Source organism: Ursus maritimus, unplaced genomic scaffold (assembly GCF_017311325.1).
Source record: "Ursus maritimus isolate PB19 unplaced genomic scaffold, ASM1731132v1 scaffold_1, whole genome shotgun sequence".
NCBI classification, from domain to species: Eukaryota; Metazoa; Chordata; class Mammalia; order Carnivora; family Ursidae; genus Ursus; species Ursus maritimus.
The window spans coordinates 86,341,917-86,368,665 of record NW_024423343.1 but is presented as its reverse complement, the minus strand read 5'-3'; the positions used below and the strand labels follow the sequence as shown (position 1 = coordinate 86,368,665).

Genomic DNA, 26,749 nt, shown 5'->3' with positions numbered 1-26,749 from the left:
GAGCCTCTCTTTTTAAAAACTGCCTCTTTGTTTATGCAATAGTTTGTTGTGCCTGTATCATTTACCTGCCATTTTAGATAATTTGCTAGTTATTGATTTAATTATGCTTCACCATCTTCCACATAGGATGGAAGCCAAAAAGTATGACTTGCTACTTGGCTTAACTCTGATATGGAGTGTGTTTCATCTGAACAACGAAATAGAATTTTAGGAATTTTTTCCTTCAGGTAATCGATACGACTGCTAGAGATCATCTTTTGTTTAGTTTTTGTTCTCTAAATAGAATTGATATCTGGCATGATGAAAGACACCTTTTTGTTTTCTCTGCTCACTAACTGTATTTACAGCTGCCTCACACACAATAATACTCGTATTCAAGTGAAGGAGGAATAACAGAAATTTAAGGAGTATCCATATGAAGCCTAATTTTCTGCATAAAGACTGGCTATTTCAGCCTGCATTTGAATATTGCTCCACACAATCACTCAGGTTTTAGCTATAGGGTAACTTTTGGTATCATAAAGTCTCTTACATTTCTATATAAAGATCCCTCCTGAGACTACTGGAAGAACTATGGAAAGTCTAATATGTATCAGCATTTTGTTCTGCTCTGGGACTTACTGTCTTCTACAGTGTGAACTTCCGGCTATGACTAAGACAAAACGCTATTCAGTGGGATGAGAAAAAGCCACTTAGCAGGAGGATTCCCCCTCATTTCTCAACACTCCTTTGTTTAGTGAGCATGACAATAGCAGTTTCTCTTTTTGTCTTTGCATTATATTTACATAAAGCATGTTTTAATCTTAAAAACAACTGTATTCATACTAATATCACTGTTTCTAACAATAATAATTACTACCGGTTAGTGATTGCTTATTTGTTGTTAAGCACTAGGCGAAGTTAATGCTAACTACATTGAATTAACTCAACAATTAATCCTAACAACTGTATGAGGTAGGCGCTATTATAGGACCCACTTGTCAACGACTCAGTTGAGGCACAGAGAGGATAAAGAACTTTCTCCCAATCACCCTGCAGGCAGAAGAGCTGGTACTGAACTTGAACCTACATAATGTGATACTAGGGCCCGTACTATTTACTACTAGGCCGTATCATTGTCCCCCATACTACCGAGGAAATAATAAGTGTTCACATATTACAGAGATTAACAATAAAGTCCTGAGAAGTCAAGTCACTTGTCCAAGGCACATGGCTAGCAATGTCTCCTTCACTTAAAAATAAAAGAGAACACGTTTTCTCTTATCATTCCTCCATACTGAAGCCATTTCACCCTCCTGTTTGCAGACATGTACTTTTCTTCTTAGGGAAAAGAAAGTATAGTGAAAACTAATAAATTAATTAATAACTGCTTAATTTATTTAATAATAGAAAATAACAATCAAAATGATTTTCATTAAAGAATTACAGAGTATTTTTTAAACACATTGTATTTAGATGTTTAAAAGTAACAGTAGTAGGAATATTGAATTTCATGGACTTGGAGGTATCTGAATGGGATTTTTTTTTCCCTTTAATGTTTTAAATTGCCTTTATCCTAATTAAACACAAGTGTGTTCATCATATGCCAGACAGCAATGACTTCACAAACTTTGACACACTGTGCTATAGGGAGGGTTGGATGTTGTTGATCTAAGATGATAAGTTATAAGTTTACAAAGTATTTCAAAGCATTTGCCCAACAATTCCACAGAACTGTTGTTCTATAGAGACTTTGCTAATGTTATTAATGACTCTGTTCTAATATGGGCACAGAGGAACTGAGTGATTTGTTGGAAAAAGTTTTTTCAGTGCATATGAAGTTCTGTAAGGTTCTAGCATGCTTTTAAGAATGCCAGCAAAGCCACTTCTGAATAATAAACATGAATTATTTATACAAAAACAAGTGTCATCAAGGAATGGGATAGCTAATCTGTTTTTAACTCTCATCTATATGCCTCAGAATCTTTTGCCACTGGGTATCTTGAAAGGAAACTCTCTCTTGAGGAAAATGTAATTTAATTATGAAAGAAGGTCCTGAGGGAATATATTCTCTTATTATTTGTTACCTTTGATTTTTTCTGGATAAAGTAAAAGACCAATTTTTAGACCTTGGTATGATAGTTAGCATTTTTCTTGTTAAAAAGAACAACAAAATGATCGTACCTAGAAGATAACCCATTCGTAAAGAAAATTTGAGTGTGAAATTTTCCCTAGTATTTCCAAAATGTTTTTCTCACAAGGACTTTCTCTGATACTACCTATGTCCCCAGATCTAAAGTAGATAGGGAACCCCACACATAAATAATTAGACATGTTTTCCATAAATGTCATCTAAACATGCCAAATCAACAAAAACATGCCTTTCGAATAGGGCATGTTTTGGAAGGCTGATCTGGATTCTATAATAAGAATAAAAAATAGGGGCATTGTATGGAAAAGTCACTTCTCTCAATACTAAAGGAGGCAAAAACATACAGGCTCAGAACCAAAAAGAGCTTTGGAAGCCATCTTGCACAAAATCGAAGAAACTAAGTTTAGAAAATAAAAGTGACTTTTAAAGCCACAGAGTTGGTGGCAGAGCAGAAAGACTTCCAGACTTCAATTTCTCTGCTGAGTGTATTATCATAAGCCCTTGGTGATAAGTTCAAAAGTTATATGAATGTGGGTGTAAGCATCTGAGGAGAATTTTTAGAATACAATTAGTATAACTGACATGCTATACAAATAATCTTCTGATATAAATTCAGTGTGAAAGCACTAGAAATTCAAATAAGGCAGACACAGCTTGTCTCTCTACAAAAACCTTAATCTGGTTGATCAAGTTATTTGGTGCTTTTAAATCTATTGGATTGTTAGTTACCTCTTAATAATGCAAAGATGTGAAATAATTTATTTTACACATCAGTTACTTAGAAGGCGTACATGCCATATATATTATATTTGTTGCTGATAAAGATAGTATAGATGCTGAGATTTGTCAGATGTTTCCAAACCTTTGATACAGATGACAAAATAACTCAAATGACAATAAAATTTTCTTGTTTTTAAGAGCCTAAATCATTGTTGGAGCACAGTGTCCCTGCTGGACACTTAACAAGGGAAATCATCAGCAGATGATGAAGAAATGACAATGTACTAATTATGCCATATAAATATAAAAAAGTGGAAAGCATAATAGATTTAAAACATCGTTGCAGTTAATTGCTCCACTATGATTCAGACTCTTCCCATATCTATGCCTGGAGTGTTTCCAACACAATTTAAAGAGTAAACTCATTATATCTGATTCATAAACAAGTAAGTCCAAAAGTGATTCTAGCAATACATTGCTAATATTATAAATGTGTCAGGCCTTGTGCTGGACCCTGAGAAATAACCCTACTCCCTACACTATTTCCAGATATTTAAATAGGAACTCAGATACATGCTATAAAGAAATGAGTGGTGCAATGGAATGCAGGGGAGTGTTGGCTGATGGAATGTGGTCAAATAAAAAAAAATGCTGCTATTGTTTTTCAACTCTAAGGCTGATTTCCTATCTCCGCTATATTTGTCTACTTAATAATTGTTAACAGTAATCATCAAATGTGAACCAAAATGCATATGACTGACTAATGATATTTAGAAAATGTGGTAACAGTATACTGCTTTTTGGGTATATTGTTATCATCTATATATATTAAAGTTAAATTTATATATGTGATGTGATATATAGAGAGTCATGATTACAATATAGAAATAGTAATTTTTATGTATAAATAATAGTTTTATTGTAATTACATACATGAAATTATAATAGTTTCAATAGATAATGAGAATTTGCAAATATCTTGACAGTATTTTATATGGGAGCAGTATCTTTTCTAAAGCTGACCTCTATATGACCAATTTCTAGGTGCTTTATATCTATAATGTATTCTTTTCTCTCTCTTCATAGACTCAGCTTCTGTCTATGTAGAACTGACGTTTTCAGTGTTTGAACTTCCTCATTTCTTTGGGCCTATGCAAATGGTATCTTCAAACATCACCCAATTACCTAGATCCCTCAATCTTTCCTCTTACACATTCTTACATGTTTACCGTGTTACCAACTCTCTGATACTGTGTATGCCCTCTATCCTTCCATGTCACAACTATAATATGCTTCCTTCTTGTTCACTGTCATCTGTTGCCTGCAAATTCATCAAAGTTGCTATCGTAGGCCACATGCTCAGAATGAATAGGAACTAAAAGAGAATCACACGTAATTGGGTATTTTATACTGCAATGCTTGGTATTGCAGCCACTCTCTTGCTTTTTCTTAAGGGTTCTGTGGCTATAGTGATTTCTCACTAAGTTTTCCCAGTGACAAGTGAGAGGCGTGTTCCTTCTCCTTGTGTTCTTGCATGAAAAACTGACTTTTAGGAGATGCCAGCAAAACTCAACCACTTAAGAAACCTCAGCAGACTCAGAAATAGGTTATCTCCACCCTTCGTTCTTCCCCTTCTTCTCCAGTTATAGCAGTAACCTAACTTCTCACACAATTTCAACCACCCCTTGAATAAAGTGTTTCAAAGATGTGAGTTTCCAATGTGGCCTTCTCACTTTTCCTCTCCTATTCTCAACATCCTTCAGTTATAGGGCACTTCCTCTCAGGTTTCTTATTGATAACTAACACTCAATGTATCCGAAGTTAAGCTAAGTAGTTTTCTGTATATTTAAGCTCTGAAACAGAAATGAATTAAATAGAAAGTGTATATGTAATTGCTTCTTTTTTGTATTTGCTCTTCTATTCCTGCCATTCTAACCTTATTAGGATTTTATTTTAATCACTGGATAGAATCTGAAAACCTTCTATACAAAAGAATCTGGAACACTCCAATGACTCTTTGCAATATTTTCTCCTTTCTAAAGGGTATGATCAGTTGAGAGATCTATATGTGAAGGAGGAATAAAAGGTCTCAAAATCAGAGTACCCCATAATCCTAATGATCCAGAGATTTCACACTTAATGTACCTGATGCTTAAACACCAGTCAGATTAAGTTTCAAAAGTTATTTTTAAAAAGTTGATGTTTTTCAAACTGAATATCCAGTGGTTTATTAAGGTTGTGACTCTACTAATTCTATGCTTTCATATAACATATTCCTATGCTTTAATGTAACAATTTCTATTTCATCTCCAGTGTCTTGGGAAATGAATGCTCTTAGTCCAATGTGTAAGAGTAGACACTATTATCATCAAATCCTTTCTGGAAATAGCAGAATATAAATATTTAATAAATGGAATTTGATTATTATCTTATTTTAAAACATGACTATATTGCTTTCTTTGTTTAAACAGCACTGTGAGAAAGTGCTGGTAAGAAATATATTCAGAAATTAATGCTAGAATATAAAGATGCTGTCACAATTTTACATACTGCCATACTTTTTAGAAAATAAAATTGTTGGACAATTATTGTCTTTTAAATTTATTACATAAAAATTCAGGAGGCAGATGATGATAATAGTGTTATTCTATTTTCAGAGAAAGGCATCCTGAATACATATGGTGTTCACCACTCCAGAGAGAATAAATGATATTTCACTGAAAGATGCTCATGGGTAAATTTGTAGTGTAAAAGGATTTGAGACTGAAATGAAATGAATACCATCCGCTAAAGAATGATATGTTTTGTACTGTCTCCACATCATTCAGCTCTTTGTATGAACTTGCATCAAGGGCTCACTTCATTGCATACTAATGGGTTGCATTAAACCTCATGATACTTTCATACCAGTTCTGATAACTATAAGAAAATAACTCCCAGTAGGAGCATTTCAATAATTCTACCATTTGAGATTCAGGTCAATTTAGTCCGAATATTCTTGTCCAAATGTGAATATATGTATAAAAATGTGAGCTGCAGGACAGATAGGTTCAAATTCATACCTTAACTGAACTAAAAATTGCTATCCTGCTTATTGAATACGCTGTCCAGCTCACAGTGTTCTCAAGCGAGAGTTACTTACTACAGTTTTCTTCATCTGAATTATCACTGCAGTCATTTTGGCTATCACACCGCCAGTGATCTGGAATACAGTTGTTGTTTCTACACTGGAATTCGTGAGGTCCGCAAGTCTTTTTATCTGTAATAGAAAGGGCCAGAGTTTGTGTTGCTGACTTCCATGAAGACATCCCTCATAATACCCTCACTGCCATGCCAAATCCAGGGCATATGACGTTTCCTCAGACCTTAATGCCGTCACTAACTGAGAAGCATCTTTAGGAAAAGCTGAAGGCAAGTGCTAAATAAAATTCATCCTACTGTCTTGTTTGATGGTGTTTTCAGTCATGCTTTCATCGCTAGCTAATTACAAAGCAATTGATTGGCCCATCCACATAAAGTCAACACAAATCAATCAAAAAATATCAAAACTATTAAGAACTACCATTCTCTTATTTCTTCTATAAGGCAGCAAAAAATACCAAACAACAACAACAACAACAACAACAAAGTTATTAGTCAGACCCTGAGATTGCCATATTGCCTTTCTCCCTAAGAATTTCTTACTCATAATCGACCTATCAGCTGATCTAAACTCATGGAGTATAAGAGAACCTAACATGTACAGGTCTTGAAAATTAATAAAGTGCCATGTTCCTTGAACTCCTAAACAATCCCACCGAGTGCAAGGACAGCTGTTCACTAGCCTGTCACTTTACAAATGACAAAAGACAGACTTAGAGTTTAGAAGCCTGATGAATTTTTATTACCATTCAACGGCACAGTCAATAGATGTATATTTGTGTTTTTACTCCTGCTTTAGTGCTCTTTACAACAAATCCGTGTCCAAAACTGAGCCAGAATCAGAATGCATGCAATAAGAATTTATTTAAAATTTAGGTTACATATTCCTAAATTTCTGTAAGAGTAACAGCTAACTGTATATAGTTTAAAGCAGTGCATCTTAACTCCAGTGTACATATATATAAATTACTTGGGAATTTTGCTAAAATGGGGATTGTGATTGAATAGATCTGGATTTCTAAAAAGCTCTCTAGTGATAACATTGTCCTTAGGTCTATGAAACATACTGAGTAGCAAGGTTCTGAAACATAAAGATGGGATAAATTCAATAATATAACAATGATAAAATTATAAACGTCAACATACAATTTAGGACACATTCTTCTTTCATTTACTTAGATCAACTCCTTCTTCTCTGCTGTTTGAGAGATGTACAGTGAGTTTAACAGCTCAGACTAGTAAAATAAATTAACTAAGGGAGAAGGTAAGATATTTGTTGCTGGCTGCTATTTTTTCCTTTAAAATGTGTCTTATAAAATTCAAACTCAAATAAGATTATGAAAGCAAAAGTTTTGTAGATATAATTAGAAAATTAAATAATGAACATCTATTAAGGATCCAATCCACCTCTTGGCTAAGCATTTTCATAAACATGATCATACTCACTTCTCTTAACACCCCTCAGAAGTACTGTTATATGCATTTAAATGAATGAGAAAAAATAAGTCTTAAAGAGTTTAAGTAATTTTTCCAATCTAACAAAATGTATTAAATGGCAATGGAGAAACTTATATCCAGATCTTAATCCAGAAAAATTAACATTTCTGTAGAAATTCTCATGACAGACATCAAATTTTTCAAATTTGTCAAATTTGTCTGCAGGTAAATGGATAAATATCTTTACATATGTCTGTTTATAAAGAGCCTGTATTTCCCTTCCTTCTTCCCTCTCTTTCTTCCTTGCAGCCTACCTGCCTGCTAATGATTACTCAGACCCTAACTTGTATCACTGTGTTGAGTGCTGTGTTTTGTGATGTATCCTTTTTGCCTATACTACACCTAAATTTAGATTTTAAAATTGGCTTAAAATTTGCAGAAGTTCTAACATAGCATTTTGCACATTTCACTCAATCAAGAATTATGTTCGGATTATTGGAACTTAAATAATGACCAATGAAGATATGGGGTTTGGTACTGAACTATGTAGATGGTTGTTTCATTTTGGCAATTAAAACAAACTTCTTTGAAACCACTACTCTATGTTTAACATTAGCTTTATTTATTCCTCTCTATGTGTTGCCTGCATTATTTTTAAATATTGTTTTAAAATTTTATAATATAAGAAAGTAAGAAAGATCAGACCGTATCAGACAAATAGACTATAGGACCTAGTATTAGAACAGTAGCCCCAGGCAATTTCCCATGGCTACAAAAGGTTCAAAATTGGTACTTGAGTATTGATACAATAGTGTTTTTGAGGGTTCCTTTTCCCCTAAATCTTATTTGTACTTTTTTTTCTATGTTTAAATATTTGTATCATATTTTGTATTTGAAAGAAATCTGCATTTATTTCTTAACAAAAACAAGTTACAGTTCATTGCAAAGATTTCCATTTGGGGCATGCAGAAACAGTAACATTGAAAGGTTAATTGCCTTATGCAAGGTTATTCAAATTGTATGTTTCCAAATTATTTAACTTTTTGATCCATGACATTGCTTATAAAAATTACAAATACAAACTATACAACCCATAAAGACTTTGTTCTGTATTCAAAGTCTCCCTTGAGGAGATTAATGTAAATATAAATATAAATATATTTTTAATAGAAAACTGTATGAGCAAGATAAAACAGCAGTTCTCAAATTGGCTACACATGAAAATCACCTGGGAAACTTAAAAATCCCTTTGCCCAGTCAATATCCCACATCAATAAAATCAGACTCTCTGGGGTGGAACCCAGACATCATATTTTTATTAAAACTAGCTTGGCTGATTCCAATGAGCAGCCAAGATTGAAAATCACTGGCCCAAAAAAACTAATTGTAGAACAGAACATATATAATTCCATATTATAATACTCTAGAGTAATTAATATAAAATGCTCACAATATGTACAGTTTTCTATTAATTCAAATTGTTAAATAGCTTTGGGAAAATGCAGTATTTTGGGGGTATTATAAATATGGAGAAAACAAATGGAGTATCTGAAAACTTTTTTTTTAATTTAATATGTTTTCAGATGAATTACAGATACTACTACAAGTTTGTTCCTCCCAGACGGACTACCAAAATGTAAAACTATATATGGTGTATACCGTGATACTAATGGCACTTGTATATGCCTGGGCAACTTCTGTAAACAACAACAACAACAACAAAAATCTGGTGTCTGTGATGTTTTTGTGAGCAAGAACTGGGGAAGTGGACTGGAATACAGAAGCGGAAGAGAAATTTAAGTTTCTCATTATACCAAAAGAAATCCAAAGGTCTGTACAAACTACTAGAAGCAATAAGTGAATTTGGTAAGGCTACAGGATACAAGTACAATATATATATTTAATTATATTTCTCTATATTAGCAATAACCAGAAATGAAATAAAAAAAATAACTTTTACAATGGTATCAATAAAATAACAAATACCTAGGAATAAAACTAGTGAAATTTGTGTAATATCTTCATACTGAAAACCATAAAACACTACTGAGAAAAACTGAATAATGCTTAAGAAAATGCAACAATATATCATACTCATGGATTAGAAGACTCAAAATTGTTAAAATTTTCTTCAAATTAATATAAAGAATTAATGCAACCCCTATCAAAATTCCAGCTTGTTATTTTTGAAGAAATAGATTATCCTAATATTATATTGAAATATAAAGGATTTAGAATAATAAACCAATACTGAAAAAGAAGAAAAAGTTGGAGAATTTACAGTATCTGATTTCAAGAGTTACTATAAAGCTATAATAATTGAGAAAATGTAGTACTAAGCAAAATGAAACCAGAAATATAAGCATACATATGTAGTCAACTCATCTTCAACAAAGGCCTCAAGCCAACTTAATAGGCAAAAGAAAGTCCTTTTTAGCAAATATTGCTGAAACAAGTGGCTATCCATAAGAAAAACATAAATCTCAAACCACCTTACTCCATACAAAAAAATTAATCTGAGATGATCATAAACATAATGAACACAGAAAAATATTTTCATAATCTTGGAGTAGGCAAATATTTCTTGGGCACTAAAAGCATTAATAATACACAAGAAGTTGTTAAATTGGACTTCAGAAAATTTTAAAAAGTTTATTCTTTAAAAGATATCATTAAGAAAATGAATAGGCAAGCAACATATAAAAAAATGTTTGCACCATATATATTTGGGAAATTACTTAGGTCCAGAATATATAGAAATTCCTACATATCTTATACGTTAACAGACAAAAAATTTTAAATGATACTTTACAAAGAAAAAAAAAGGATATTTGAATGGCAAATAAGGGTTCTCAAAATCACCAATCATAAATGTACTGCAAATTCAAACCACGAGATACCACTACATACTTAGTGAACTTGCTCAAATCAAAAAGGCCACACTAAATTTTCATGAGAATAGGACCTGAAACTCTCTCTTCCGGTTCTTGAAAAGGTAAACATATAATTACCCTATAACCCAGCAATTTTACATCTAAGTTTTCATGAAAAATGAAAACAAATGTTCACAAAATAAATTTGTACGAGAATGGTTACAGCAGCCTTATTTACAGTAATCACCTTTAAGATATTCCAAGTAAGAATATATCCATTCAACTGAAAACTATTCAGGTATAAAAAAATAATGAATTCTTAAGACATAACTTAGAAATGTTTTTATTTTTTTTTTATTTTTTTTTTTAAAGATTTTATTTATTTATGTGACAGAGAGACAGCCAGCGAGAGAGGGAACACAGCAGGGGGAGTGGGAGAGGAAGAAGCAGGCTCACAGCGGAAGAGCCTGATGTGGGACTCGATCCCAAATCGCCAGGATCATGCCCTGAGCCGAAGGCAGACGCTTTAACGACTGCGCCACCCAGGCGCCCCAGAAATGTTTTTAAAACTTCATGCAAATGAAAGATTCACAGGCAAAGTGTAAATACTATATGCATCTATGTATATGACATCCAAATACAAGCAAAAGTAATCTGTGCTGATAGAGAGGAGTTGGGAGGTTGTGGAAGGGAATATTAGGGGAATTGACTAAAAGGTGCAGGAGGGAACTTTCTGGGAGGATGGAAATGTTCTGGATCTTGTGGTTGTTGCATGCTGTATAAAATCGCCAAGACTCATCAAACTGAACATTTCAGATCTGAGCATATAATTTTAATTTAATTATATTTTAATTAAAAATGACTTCACTCTTAGAATTGCAAGGCATTTGGAAAATGCAAACAATTATACTATGGTAAAGAATTATTCATTTAGTCCCTGAATGCTCAGGTGTATTCAAAACTGAAGGGTAGTCTGAAAGAGAATTGTTTAAAAAAATAAAACAAACTTATTTAAGGTCTCAAAATTTAAATGTTCCACACTAAGTATAAGCAATAGCATGTATATCTCACATACATATATCTCCAGAGATTTCTTTATTTGGTATTTGAAGCTACCATGTATTCATTCTGCCCTAGACATTTGTACTATCAGTTTGTAATTATCTGTCTTCACTTTTGGGATGATCATTTCAGTAGTAATAAGAGCACTGGATTTCCTAAAGACATAAAATGCACTTTATCATCTGATATCACTCTGACTCAAAAGTACAGTTAGCTTTGCCTTCCCTAAAAAACATACCTTTTGAAAATTTTAGATGGCATTCAAAAAATAAAAATAAACCAGTATTTCCTTATAGATCTCAACTACAATATATGTCATTCAGAATACAGAATATAAACAATACCATTGTCAAAAATTGCATCCTTTTTGGAGGTGTCAAAAGTTTTATTTTAATCTGTGAATTAAATGATGCTTCAGGCTGTCTATATCACTTTTTTTCCTCTTGAGAACATCCTAAAAAAATGTGTGCCACTAAAATGTTTACAGTGATGTTCAGTAGTGAAAATATGTATAGGTCTTATGTGTAGGTATTATATATAGGCCTTTCATATATAACACGTTTCTTTTTTCCTGGTTCACTGTGCCACACAGGACAAAATAACACATTATATTATCAGGGAAAATGTTCAATTCCTCAATGAATATGTGAAATGATGCCTATTGCATGTGCATATATAATATACATTATATATATATATGTATTATACATATATATTATATATACTATATGTAATGTATATAATACGTATGTATACATTATATACACATGCATTTTTGTTTATTATTCTCTTAAAAAATTTTTTTATAAAGAGAGAGACTGCATGTTCACAAGTGGGGGGTGGGGGCAGAGGGAGAGGGAGAGAAAGAACCTTAGGCAGGCTCCACGCCCAGTGCAGAGCCCAATATAAGGCTTGATCTCACAACCCTGAGATCATGACCTGAGCTGAAATCAAGAGTTGGGCACTTAATTGATTGTGCCACCTAGGTGCCCCTGTATATTAAATATTCTAAAAAATAATATTTTAATGACTATTGATATTTATTAATATCTAACCAAATTGAAATTATACAGTTCACTAGTGATATTTTACTATTGCTTTAGAAAATAAAGTATCACTTGTCATTTTGCCATGTGTTTTATTCAACAGCTGATCAGAATAAAATGGCTTGAAAAAATTTACATCTTGAGGTGTAGCACTCAGTTGGCCATCAATTTGAAAATATAACGTATAAAATAATTTTAGAGCAAAGTTAGTAAGAAGACTTTAGCTTGTGATTTAAGAAATGTTGGCATTCCCTCCCCTTGCAAAAAAAAAAAAAAAAAGGGAATGTGGGGGTTTCGTTGGTCTTGCTAATGTTTTTTTTTGTAATCACACTTTCCATCTTCCATTTCAGGAAACATTATGATTACAAACAGTTAAGGAACATGAAACAACTGTTGTTACAAAAAAAAGTTAATGTAGTCATAGAAACACTGAGGCAAAAAGAACTATGAGAACAATAAATTTGAGCCTCTATCATGGTAGCCGCTTGTTTCTTTTATTTCAGATTATAGCATCATAGAGTCTCAGAAGTATGGGGTTAGAATGGAGTACCTTCTCTTGTAGAAAATCTTGTCTTCCATTGGGGGCAGGATAACCATCTGTTAGCTATCAAAGCATAGCATCCTTATGTAGAAGCCATTCTTCTTCTTCTTCTTTTTTTTTTTAAATCAACCTTATATAATTCTGATCTCTCAGTCTAAATTCTCCTCAATGTCTCTGTTAGCATCATATGGATATAAATACCTATATATGCTGTTTCACAATGTTCTAAAGCTCCTTGACATTTTGAGCTCCTAAGAGTGATGATACAAGGGATCATATTCTTGTCCTTATTTTGTATAGCAGGTAGGATCACTGACACCTACTTTTTGGTAATATGAAGACAGTAAATATATACCATTATATCTCTGGCTGGGTCTTTTTGGTTTTTTTGAAATTACAGTTCCAAATTGTAGTCGGTGAAGGTGTTACACCTGGATCACTACCTCTTCTGTCACAGGAGAGGACCATATGACCCAGGGTGGCCTCTTATCCTAGAATACAATTAGTTTACAATGGCCATGTTATTCATGTTTAAAAAAAAGAAAGAGGGACACCTGGATGGCTCAGTCGGTTAATCATCTGCCTTCAGCTCACGTCATGATCCCGGGGTCCTGGGATTGAGTCCTGCATCAGGATCCTTGCTTGGTGGGGAGCCTGCTTCTCCCTCTGCCTGCCGCACCCCCTGCTTGTGCTCACTCTCTCTCTCTCCCTCTCTTTCTCTCCCTGACAAATAAATGAATAAAATCTTATAAAAAAAAAAAAGGAAAAAAATTTACAGCTTAAACCTGATAGATGATTTTTCTTCTTTAATATTAAATATACAGAGGAAGGGAGTGCAAAGATTGTATGGTGGCTAGACAATATCCTCAGGAACACAGATTTTTATCAATCTGCCCTACCATCTTAATTAATGGCTTCCGTTGTTCTTAGTGACTCATGCCCAAGATGCTCACTAGTGCTTGAGTCATCACCTTGCAGGTCTGAAGAAGAAAGCCCTGTATAACACCTCTGCTTACATTTCAGTGGTCTGAACTTAGTTACATGATAAAACCTCACTATCAGGAAAAATGGGAAATGTGATGACTTATTCTGAATAGCAGTGTGTCAACCTAAGATTTACAGTCCTGTTTCTGGGGGGGGGGGAATAAAAATTGGGTATAGGGATAGGCATTTTAGGAGTCTCCCTTAAAAACCTAAAAAGGCCAATTAAAGCCATTGGAGATTATTTCCATGGTTCCCAGAAAAGAATATTTCTTTCCTTTTGAGATTACAAGTACTATAACCCAAGTTGCCATGGGTCATTTAAAAAACCACATAGGAAGCACCATTTTCAGAAGACACCAATAAAGTAAGGAATAGCTTAGAAACGGAGAAAAAGATGATAGGGCTCTTATGACTCTATGTAAATACCTGTATCCAAATTTTTCCTGAAGTCAACTCCATCCACTCCTTGGAATCGAGGCAGAACATTTATTTTGCCACTGGTTTGCATTGGGTTTCTGCCATTTACAGACAAGAGTCCTGACTAATGCAAACATTATACTATTTTATTGCTTAAAAAATGAGGAACTTCTCATATTAATGTTCTTATCTATATGTGCTGATTTACATAATTCCTGGGCTATTTCATTGGTTTATAATTACCTGGGAAATGCAATCTCTTTCCACAAGAAGCCTCAGAATTAGTCTCTATTTAAAAGTAATTTGCAAATCCAGACTTCCATGAAGATGGGAGATGGTACAAACACCTTTTTTTAGCGTATTCTCTATGTGGCATATGCTATTACAGCCTCTAGTGATATTGATTATCTGGAAAGCTGCAGGTTGCCTTGCATTGTAAAGTGTTTGGTGGATCTGAAAATTAATTTCATGTTACTTCTCATCAATCAGGGTAATATTCCTCAATGAACACTTACGTGCACAGCCTGTTCTTCTAGGGGAAGTGGAAAGAATATGCGGATGCACCAGCAGTTGAGAATAACAATGCCAGATGCAGCTTGTCCCAGTGGGATCCTACTACTTCTGTTTCACTTTGGAATTTTTATTTATTTTTTGACTTTGACATTATTCTTCTAGGTAGAGAAGAGAATGGCTTATAAAGTAAAACAAACTACCGATGACATATTTTCTTTATAAAGAGGTGAATCTATAATAAGCTAGCTCTCTGGAAGCTCCATAAGGACATTTTGTAAATTGCATGTCAATGCAATGTAATTTTCATTGGGAATTTTTTGAATTCACATTTTTCAGTTTTAGAAAGTGTCATATTACATCCTGTAATGCCATCTATCGCACTTGACAAGAATTTGTGATTTTTTTTTTCTTATTTAGAAATTTGTATTGTATCTTTTTGGTTGTGAGCTGGGGGCAAGTAGTTATTATTTCATCTTTGCCAACACACTGTACATCATCTGCCGAACCCCTTCTATTCCATTTATCATTCTCTTTTCAACAGCCTGTTGTCTTGACAGCTTGTACGGTAATAGTGTACAAACAAATTTGCATTTGTGAACCACAGAGGAAGAGGGACCCAAATCTCCATAATACGAAGATGTAGGTGGGGCACTGCTCTTCCGAGTCATTCTCGAGTCCTCATTACCGATTCTGGTAGTCACGTTCGAGCAATTCTACTTGTGTTTCCTCGCCTCGCTTACAGAAAAACAAAAAAGCCTCTTCCTACCTTTTTTCCTAAATATTGATTCTATGTTTTATTTGAAAAGCAAAGTAAGAGCAATTTGAGGCAACGGAAAAGTGAGTCTACCAAAATATTTGTAAATATGTGTTTGATTACATTTGTCTGGGTGGTCTGACACAGTTAAGTCAGAGTCACCAGACATTTGCTCAATTCACTTTACATTTTTGGATAAACAACATCAAACTCTGATTTGGTTGGCAGCAGTGAGGCTAGTGAAAAGAACCTGAGCACTGAAGTCAGAGTTTGATTTGAACAATAATTCTGGCTCTTACTCATGTACAATTTAAAGTAATTATTAATCTTTGTGCTTCAATTTCCTAAAGGCTAAGCATTAAAGTGAAATACACAGTACTGAAATGAACATCTGGCTTAATAAAGAGTAACTGGTGAAAATTAAGATAATAGTAATAATTAAGTAACTAGTTACTTAAATAGTAATAATAGTAAATAAATAAATAGAAAAATAGTATATAAAAATAAGCAAATAGTAAATAAAAACAGAAGATGCAGATTTCAATACCAACTCTATCATCAACAAGCAATGTGAATTTAGGAGGTAAAAAGTGTCATTTATAATGGCGCCTGGGTGGCTCAGTCATTAAGCGTCTGCTCAGGGCGTGATCCTGGGGTCCTGGGATCGAGCCCGCATTGGGCTCTCTGCCCAGCGGGAAAGCCTGCTTCTCCCTCTCCCACTCCCCCTGCTTGTGTTCCCTCTTTTGCTGTCTCTTTCTGTCAAATAGATAAATAAAATCTTAAAAAAAAAAAAGTGGCATTTATTTAAAAGACTGCTATGTTGCAGGCACTACTTTAGGTCCTTTACATTTATAATGTTATTATTTTAAGTGAACAAATGATTTTACTGTACCTTTGTGAGGCATCCTATTTATTTTATAAGCAAAGACCAGGTAGTTTGCTCAAGGTCACACATAAATATTAGAGTCACATATGACACTTAAATCCTGTGGGAAATCACATTCCCAATCTGTTAATTTAAAAGGTTACAAGACCCCTGGGGTCTTTTAAACAAAACCGTGCTCTACTTTTATTATTTGCATATATGTTTAATTATCAGACAGGTAAAATATTTTCAGCTTGTATTGTTCTTATTTCTTGGAAAATAGTATTTTTCTTAATTATATAAGTGACACATAAAGTATGGAAATATAAGACTATAACACAGGGAAGTAGAAACAAATAGCTCAGAGCCACATAACAGAAACTCCAGTATGTTTTTCTATGAAAATAAATATTGTACACTGTATATGTCACTAAAAATTACATAGAAATAATTTATCTCAGTCATTAAAAATTCTTACAAATGCCATTTCTATAGCTGTATAACATTTATCTTGTGGATATACTTTAGTTTAGCTAAATAGTTCTCTAAGGTTTTACTTTTTTTCCAATTTCAATAAGGAAGATAACATTTGCAATAAAAATACTTTCTTCTACAGTTATGTATGTGGACACATGTTCCAAAAAGAGTCTTCGTTGGTGATATTCACATCATTTTATACTTGATAATCTTTTTATCTTTATCTTGTCCTTAGCATACATTCCTTGCACAGGAACTAACATTCTTAGACTGAATGTGACATATTTGTTAGTTACTTAACAAAGTGACATATTCTTTCTGCTTGATATTCTTGAAAGTCTCACATAAGATGGATTTATAAATTTATCATTCATGTTTAGAGTTTTTGTGATTATACCAATCAGTAATTATGAACATAAAAAAGCTACTTTTTAATGTAAAATAGTTAGCAAACCTTTCACTTGGGATTATAAAACTCAGTGGGAGGTGAAGAAGGAGGGCAATTGAGAGAAAATTTCATATACTTAGAAACCTACAATTAGAGATACACTGTTAAGTAAATATCTGGAGTAGGGTGAGAGATACTTGTCTCATAAAACCAAGTAAAAAAGGATACATGCATACATACACACACCCCTTCAGTCAGTATGCAGATACCAGTTATAAATGCGTACAAAGGATACTGCTAGTTTTCTCTGAAACCATATATACAAGTGCGCACGCACACATGTGCATGTGTGTTCATGGGTACTTACCTTAGAAAGAGAGAGTATAAGAGAAATATAGCTGTAAGTCAGATTCTGACAAGAGTCAAGATTTATATGTAGGTATGTTTGTCACTGAATATTAAACTGTGTGTCCATTTGAAATCTTGGAGGAATTGGTACCACAACTGAAGAAAACTTTTCCTTTGTTATTATTTTGTTGCTAGACTCATCTCAGTAGAAAAATATTTCTAACTACCAATTATAATGAATGGAGTATCTTTGTTGTGGTATTGTGTATGGACAATCATTAGGAACAGTGTTAGCTTTTTTTAAAGAAATTTCCTTGTTTTTGAGCAACTGCTCTAAATCATTTATCTAACCAATATGCTTTGGAAAGTGCATAATGAACTCTGCTAGGAATGCCAGAGTCAAAAATGTGTTAATAAATTGAGCTGAGTAACAAAAAATTCAAATACTTACTTCTTTTTTTTTTTTAACACTTCTTTGGAGGTTTATATTTGATCTAAAATTTAGTGCCTTAATACTTTGAAATATTAGGGTCAAGATACATACACATATGTACATATATTTTTATATATACATATATGTATATGTATGTATGCATATATATGTATGTGTATGCACACATAATATATGGACACATTTTTATATACATAAACACATCACTTCACTTATTCAATATACACTCAGTTTTTTAGGATTTTCATTTTGTCAAATTTTCTCATTAAAATACATTCATTTTTGTGCATAAATGCATGGACAATTGCATAAAATAGAAATATTTTAACTTTCTAGTATTGTTCTTTTTTTTAGTATTGTTTGTATTGAGTAGCATAATTTTTACTCTTATACCTCTTTTGCACTGAATCATTTCTAATTTTATTCAAAAACATGTAAAGCATTTAATTATTCCTTTGTTTTCCATCATGGATAAGAATATTTGGTTTACATCTAGAATGCAGTTTTCTTTTATTTTCTCCTCCATACCCCAAATACCTTAGAGAAGCCATAGTTTACATGGTTCACAATGCTTAGGAGAAATAATGCTTCCAGTATGGTGTATGAAGAAAAAGCATGTTTTAGCAACACCAGTGTCTGATGGCCAATCTCACTTTCTGCTAACCTACTTAGTCTCTATGGTCAATTTATATCTTATATTCATGTGCAAAATCATTTCAAAAGAGCAGATTTTAGAAAGTCAGGATAATAACATAGGTTCTATTTTTAAGGACCAAATGAAAGTCTATAAAAAATTATTGAAAGAACCTAACAAGAAGTGGAAATAGTTGTGCTAGATGATGGTGACCAATACGTGTGAGTCTTAGATTATGATCTAATTATGTGGGTACATGGTAGGATGGCTTTTTGTCCTTCACATACTCAGTTTTAAAGATTCTCTTTTGTCAACTTTTTGTCTTTTAAGTGAATCTAATGCATATTTAAATCTGATGTCAGCTGAATACAAGAGATTGATTGGAAATTTATGATGAATGCATAGAGAAACAACATATTGTGCTGTTCAGGGTCCCTCAATAATAGTGATGTCCTTAGATTCTTGAATCCCCAAAAGACGAAGTCTTTTCTGGTATATGGATTTGAAGTAAATGACATCTGTGCCTTCTACAATCCTTGGTATTTACCATGTCTAAGTGAATGACTTCTAACTGTAAGCACTTATGACTCTTCTTGGCTCCATTCTGGAAATGTTTTTCAGAGCAAATATGCCCCTGTCTTCCTGCGAGCAGACATAAAGCAATGACTAAGAGTTGGTGAATAAATATCCCAGTCTCTCCTTTGTTTGGGGTTACTCCGAGTATTCTACACTATCTCATAGAATTTCCCGGTAGAATGGATCCCATTCCTGCAGTAAGCTGCTCAATAATGTACCTTCTATTTTTCCTTCACTTGTTTGGTTAACTTCCCCATCCACCTATTCGTGGCTTCTGGAATCTTCTCCCTAATAAACCACTTGTACTCAAATCTTTATGAATGCAAGTTCTAATTCTGGGAAAATCTAACTTAAGAAAGGATTTATGTAGTTATTTATTCAACAAACATGCATTGATTTCTATCACGTTCTAGGCAATGTTCTGGCTTATAGGGTTTATACAAATGAGCGGAACAGACATAAGTCCCTACCTTCATTGGATTCATGTGCTAATGGTCAACTGGGGATTCAAGAGACTGAATAAAAGAAAAAAAAAGTAAATAAAAGAATTAAAAAATAGTTTATTTGAGGGTAAGAAGTGCTATAGTGAGAAATAAAAAAAAAAAAAAAGAGAAGGAAATAGGGAACATGTGTGAAGGAGGAATTTCAAATAAGAGAGTTTGAAAATGCTGTATTAGGTGAGTGACCTTGAAGACTAACAGAGAGAAAACGATTGATACATTGCATTATCTTGGAGAAAGGGCATTCCAGGAATAAACATGACCTTGGAGGAATAACCAGGCCTGGAGTGTCCAAGGAGCAGCAGGGAGGTGAGATAGCTGAAGTGGAGAGAAAAGGCCAAGAGTGGTAAGAGAGGTCAGGAAGACTATCCATTGTCAAGGAAGGTCACTCACATCAGAGAAGGCTTTGTGTGGAACTTCTCTTGCTATTTCTCCTTCTTCAAAGACAGCATATAAATTTGACCTCCTTCTTTTCTGACAAATGAATTTCACATACTTTTTTAGATTTATGCCAAAACAAAGATGAAGATTTGAAAGATTGCTAGATGACTACAGCAATATATTAATCCAGATCTTGGAACTGACATGACTAATTCTTTGGCCTGTACATATTCTGGATAATTACCTTCTCCCCAGCTTTGGTGTTTATTCTTACCTACAAAGCTGGCAGGGTGTAATATACTGACAAAGTATACAATAGGTAGTAACAAGCCAAACTCAAAGTTGAAAGAATATTGAGAATCTTAAGCAAAATGAAACGTGTCTAATAAAAAGATATATTGATTACAGGTCAATAATTTGACTTCTTGATTAGATTTATTGACTAGAAGTAACAAATAGGTCTATCATTTCAACTACAATTATATTTTATTTTTTAAAACATGGATTTGTTTATTTCATTATAATTGATACAGTAAAATTTGTATATCTGAAGAGATTCATAAGTAAATATTATGGGCTATCTTTTAAAACTGGTATTAGTATTTTTAGATTCCAGGTTAGATTTTTTACTCTTGGTTTGAATACACTAATAACAGCTTATATTTATTGAACGTTTTCTCTTTGCTAGGTTTAAGGATAAGCCTGACGCATGGAGTCCTCCTAGCAACTCAACAAGGAAAATAAGTATATTGAATAGCCAAGGATACTAAAACTAAGGTTACAGTAAATTACTTGTCTCAAAACCCACAGCTCTCAAAATCTGGAATGAGGACCTAAATCCATATCATTTGATCCAATATCTTCACTAAAAACTATTCTGCAACCAGAACACAAATAATTCCCCAAAACAAAGTTCTTCATTGCTTCTTTCTTTTGCCATTTTACACCAAGATCTCAGTCCTGTGGACTCTAAGAGCTGACTAAAATGTATACATGTCAAAAGTTGTGTCAAAGGTAGTTCAAGAAGAATATCGCTGTCTTAACCATAAAACCCTAAAGCTGCAGTAGGTCTAGAAGAGAGGGGAAAAAAGTATATTCATATAGTGATTATAAATTTACACTCAGAGATAAATATGGAAAGGATTACAAAGCCTTCAGTGACAAGATTTATGATTCCTGAACTATGTATTGCTGCTGTTGTTGTTTCTCATAATCTGGCCTACTTTATACTTTGAGGGAAACAAGTTAGCTCATTAAAAAAAAAAGGCAGTCTCACTCTCTCTCAATACAGAACATGCCCCTTACTTGACTTACAGTTCAACTAGGTGCTACATATCAATAAATGATCACATTAGCCTTTATCTTATCATTTCCTCATTGGCTGCCTAGTCAGCAAGGTATTGATTTTTTTTTAAGATTCTGCTTACAGTACATGATGGTTTGCTTGGCTTTACTCCCAAACATCTTTAAAAACCTTAGTAGTGCACTTCCCTGTTAGATGTCTTTATTCACCTTTTAATAAGCCTGCTTGCCTCCTATAATAATACTGCATCTGCTGCAGAATGATATTTATCAGAGAGACAGCAGGCTGTGAAAGAAATTTTAAAAACCAATGCTTGAGCTGAATTTAATATGAGAATTCAAATAAAGGTGCCAATAAAATTCACATTTTAATACAGCCATTAGACGCACGCAGAAAGCAAAATATCTCAATGGATAATATAAATCATCATTAAATTTGCATTAATTTAGCTCACTCAAATATTCCTTCAAGTTCTAAATGTCTCACTATAAACAATGAAGAAACAGAATTGTCCTTCACATCATAGTCCATTGAGTATAAGAAAGAAAATAATTGGCACTTTAAAACATATATTCTATGGCATATGGGCTATATTATCAAATTAATAAAATTAATACCTATAATGAAAGTTGGTTTCAAGTGTTGTTACAAGACCAGGTTGACTCTTCTGACTGGGAACAGCTACTAAGTAAAAAAGGAAGCAGAGGGAACCCACTGAACCGGTGCCTAGTCTAACTCACTAGAGCCATATTTCCCAATTCATTCACCGATGTACCACTTTCACAAATTTGCTATTTGCTAATATCACCTCTGCTAGTATTTACTTAGTATTTTTCTTTAAACTGCTTAACTTTTTAAAATTTAACTTCATTATGAGCCAAAAGATTCTTGATATCATGATCTGATATGCTGGTTTATATATTTAAATTACATATTTAAAATACATAATTATTCTGTGCAGTATGTAAATCATTTCTTGTTTACATATACTTGCTATCCATCAGGAATGATCACTTAATGCCACTTTCCCCCAAATATTTTCAAGAGTAAAATACACATACAAGCTCACACTCATAGACAGACACATGAATTGGAGACATCCTACTGATAGTATCTGTGGTTTTATTGAATTATTCTATTCTTAATATTTAAGGCACTACTGTGAAGTCACAGAGTCCTTATAATAATATTTAGGTGTTCCAGTTCCAAACTTAATACTTTTCTTCCAGAACACTGACATAGTTCTCTTGTGTAAGAAATTTAAGAAAACAAAAATAAGCCAGGGAGAGCTCAAAGATGGATCCTTAGCAATAAATGAATATATTTCACAAACTTTACAAAGAATATTGAACATAAGACTTAGAATGTTATCTAGACTTCCTTAAGAAAAAATAAGGAAGAAACAAAAGTGCCCAGGAAAAATGGAAAACCAAATGTTATAGAGAAAAATGGATATGACAACAAAAGGAATCACACCAACTATGACAGCTCAGTATAACATTGTGGGAATTCTGTATCTTGAAACCAAAAGTCACTTATGTCTTTGAGGAGATGGTAAATTTATTTCAAATAATAGTTTGAAGGTTAATTCTAAACTGCTGAAAAACTAGACCCAAAGAATAATATTTGATGGCTACTTGGAGGGATTATTCTGATGTCATGCCAACAAACCCCATCCTTGACACAACTTTATTAAACATCTTATTAAGAAATTGCATAAAGATAGAATATGCACTGTTGACAAACTTGCAGATGGCACAAATCTGGGAGAAATATGTCATGATGTGATTATGAGGCAGGTATTCTCATTTTCTGGGGTGAGGGTTGGATAGAGAATGGACTTTAATAAATGTAGAATGAAATAACAAAGTGTATGATATATAGGAGATTAAATATACCAGCTCTTTCCCACCAAAGAGAACAGTATTCTTCCCAAGACTTGAGAGAAAACTGTTCTGGGAGGTTTTTTTTTTTTTTTTTCCAGATTTTATTTATATATTTGAGAGAGAGAGATAGAAAGAGAGTGCATGAGCTGTGAGGGGGAAGGAGGGACAGAGAGAGGCAAGCAGGCTTCCTGTTGAGCAGGGAGTGAGGAGGAAGTCTGATACAGAAGGGAAGCTGGGCTCCTTGGAGCTCCATGGAGTGGGGGCAGGTTGAGGAGGGGCTTGAGGCAGGGCTCAGTCCCAGGACCCTGGGCCCTGGGATCACGATAACCTGAGCAGAAGGCAGACGCTTAACTGACTGAGCCACCCAGGCGCCCCTGGGGGTGTTTCTAAAATAATCATCCCAACATCATCTTTACAGGGATGCAATAAGTATTACATAAAATGAAATCATTTATATATGATATATTATGTCTCTCAAACAAATGACAAATTACTAAGGCAAAGGTCAATAAAGACTTTGATATTTCTCAAATTGGTCTGTTGATCATGATTAGATGACACATATCAAGGTTCTGGTTTTTGGAAAGAATCTGAAGTATAGTAATAATTCTTCATTGCATATTAAGAACAGATTAAGGGGATATAAACATTCAACTGGACAATGGTTATGAAAAAAGTCTTTAAAATTGTCACCAAAATAGGAAATGACAAAATGCAAAATCACCATAATTCTGTGCTCTTTCCCCCTAATATTGGATAAATAATTTTCTTTTGGTATATAGATTATGCATGTGGATCTCAAAAGAAGGTAGAAGAGATTCTAAATTCACTCTTCTAGGTAACATGTTTGATGTAAGAAAACAAAATACTTAGGCTTCACACCACATTTACTGAGTTGATCTTATTGTAACTTGGCAGGGAAAGGGTGGAAATAAAGCAGGAATAAACTGGAAAGGAAAGCTAAGAGAAAAGATGAAAAATGGAGAGATGGGAGGAAGGATAGGAAGGGTGATGAAGGAAGGAAGAGACATAAACTGAAATTAAATTTCCTAAAAAAAGTAAAGAAAAATGTATCTTACTCTGTTCAGACCGAGGGATCCTCAAAATGTTGATAAAGAAAATTGAACTTTGTAGGTCTATGAATTAATGAAATAAATGAATCACTATATAAATATGTTTGTACTATACAGTAAAATCTGTTGAGGTGAAAATGAATACACAGAAAACAGGTTTTCTTCTTTTCCAGTGCTAACTGACAGACTGGCTAAATCAGCAGCAGTGAACCAAATTTTCTTCCACCAGATACCTGAGTAAACTTCCTTTTTGTATCTTAATGAAACTAATTTTGTATAATAAAGAAATTAATTTTCTAAAGATTTCTATATCTATAGGACAAAATATTTTATTGAATTCATTATTTTAATTGAAACTACTAATTTGAAATCTCAGTTAACAGTAAACTGAAATCTTTGTAAATTATATACACACATTCTTGGTATTATACAATTTCTCTCCTTTTAGGCATTGAAAATAACTCGGACAGAAACTGTTCATTATGAAAAAAATAATTTAGATTGCAAATTCTGTAATCAAAATTATGCTTCATTCATATTATTATATAGCCTATATTCAGATTCTTGTCATTTGCAGATGATAAAGTTCCTATCTGGGAGAAAAGAAGTCTTATAAATAATATTATCTAAGCCACTAAATTTCAGGTAAATAAACAGCCTCAGAAATCTAATGTGACTTGTCTAAGTCACAGTGCTACTTAAAGATAAAAATATGAGTAGGCACATGCCCTCTGTATTGGAACAATGTGGAGATATGATGTTCCCTTGGGGCCAGACCCCCTAGTATTCAAATACATGCTTACCAACTTATTAGCTTGGGCATTGACCTTGCCTTTCTGACTCTCTGTTTCCTCATCTATTAAATGGGAATAAGACCATAATAATATCAATGTCACCTAATGTAAAGGTTTCTCTGAGGCTTATAAGAAAGTGATAGACACATCTTAGGGCCTCAGTTAAATTTAATTATCTCATCTTCTTTTCCTGTTCTCCCGGCTTCTGCCTTTCTATCATTTCTGATGATGTCCAGGAATGAATCCTGTAAGTTAATTCAAGACTATATGTTCCCAATTCACACGATGAAAAAGCAAACCTGAATATAGGTAAAGAACCTGGAAGTACAGTAAGAATACATCTAGGAAAGATTCTCAGGCATCAGAATCTCACAAATCTGTTTCTGGTTTTTTGGTCACTCTTGATTAATCTGATAACAAAACCTCATCTTCCTTTAGCTCACATCTTTAGCTAAGCCCTTTCTTCAGTACAGCCCTTCCACCCAAGCACCGAGGTCCGATGACAAAAGGGAAGGAGAATATCATTAGGTTCTTCTATAAGATTTCATCCTGTCTTCTCCAGGAATTATCTGCACTGGAAATTCTTCACAAAACCCATCAAAGAAATTTTAACTCTAAAAGTTTCTCAAGGGTTTCTTCACTTTACAAATCTAATTGCATTGGTTATAGCTAGCTTCTGAGTCAGTTCACAATGTTTTAGGCTTAAAATATTTTTATACAGAACCCTTGCATTGGGTACTCTCCAATGGCCTATTGCTCATTCAAGAGAATGAAAACAGATACACATATGCAAATGAACAAGATATATTGTGGAAAATCATTATCCAAATGCAAGTAAATATACCAAATCTAATCTAAATATATTAGATGAAAACAGTATTCCTCTCCCTATTTCTAAGTTAGCATGGGTCTCTATTGACATGGTGTCAGAGAACAGATTTGTTTTCAGGAGGAGAAGTAATTTCACTTACAGAGAACACATCATGTATCAGATATAATGTAACTCATCTTGAGAAGATAATTTCACTTAATCCTTTTAATAACCTTATGATAGATATTGTTCATTTTACATCTAAGAAAACTGATGTTTATAAAGATTTATACACTTAATATAGCATGGCCAGTAAATCGTGAGGACAAATTCTTTGCTGTACATTTTATGATGTTACTAGTGTGGTATCTACATAATTATTCAAATGAGTATTCTGATGATTTCTCATCATCTTAGGTTTTGTAAATTTAATTAAGTAGATGATTTTCAAAAGCTTTTATGAAGCATGCTTATGATACAGAACAATGGCAGAATATTTAAAGACCGAAAAATATCTTATCTTACATTTTAACAGACTACAAACATTTAATAGAATTTTAGGAAGCATGAGTTTTTTAATATATACTATATACTGGGAAATACTGTAATAAGAATGGGTTTTAAAGAAGCCCGATTGCACTGG

At 33.4% G+C, this 26,749-nt stretch overlaps 1 protein-coding gene across 1 annotated transcript in view; it reads right to left on the bottom strand.

The window, feature by feature from the left end:
* The window catches only part of LRP1B (LDL receptor related protein 1B), a 1,456,161-nt gene that overhangs the window by 138,474 nt on the left and 1,290,938 nt on the right, over positions 1–26,749 (bottom strand). The window contains exon 66 of the mRNA XM_008695867.2: positions 5,994–6,110. Within this exon, the coding sequence (XP_008694089.2) occupies positions 5,994–6,110 (117 nt within the window). The remainder of the gene's footprint in view (positions 1–5,993; positions 6,111–26,749) is intronic.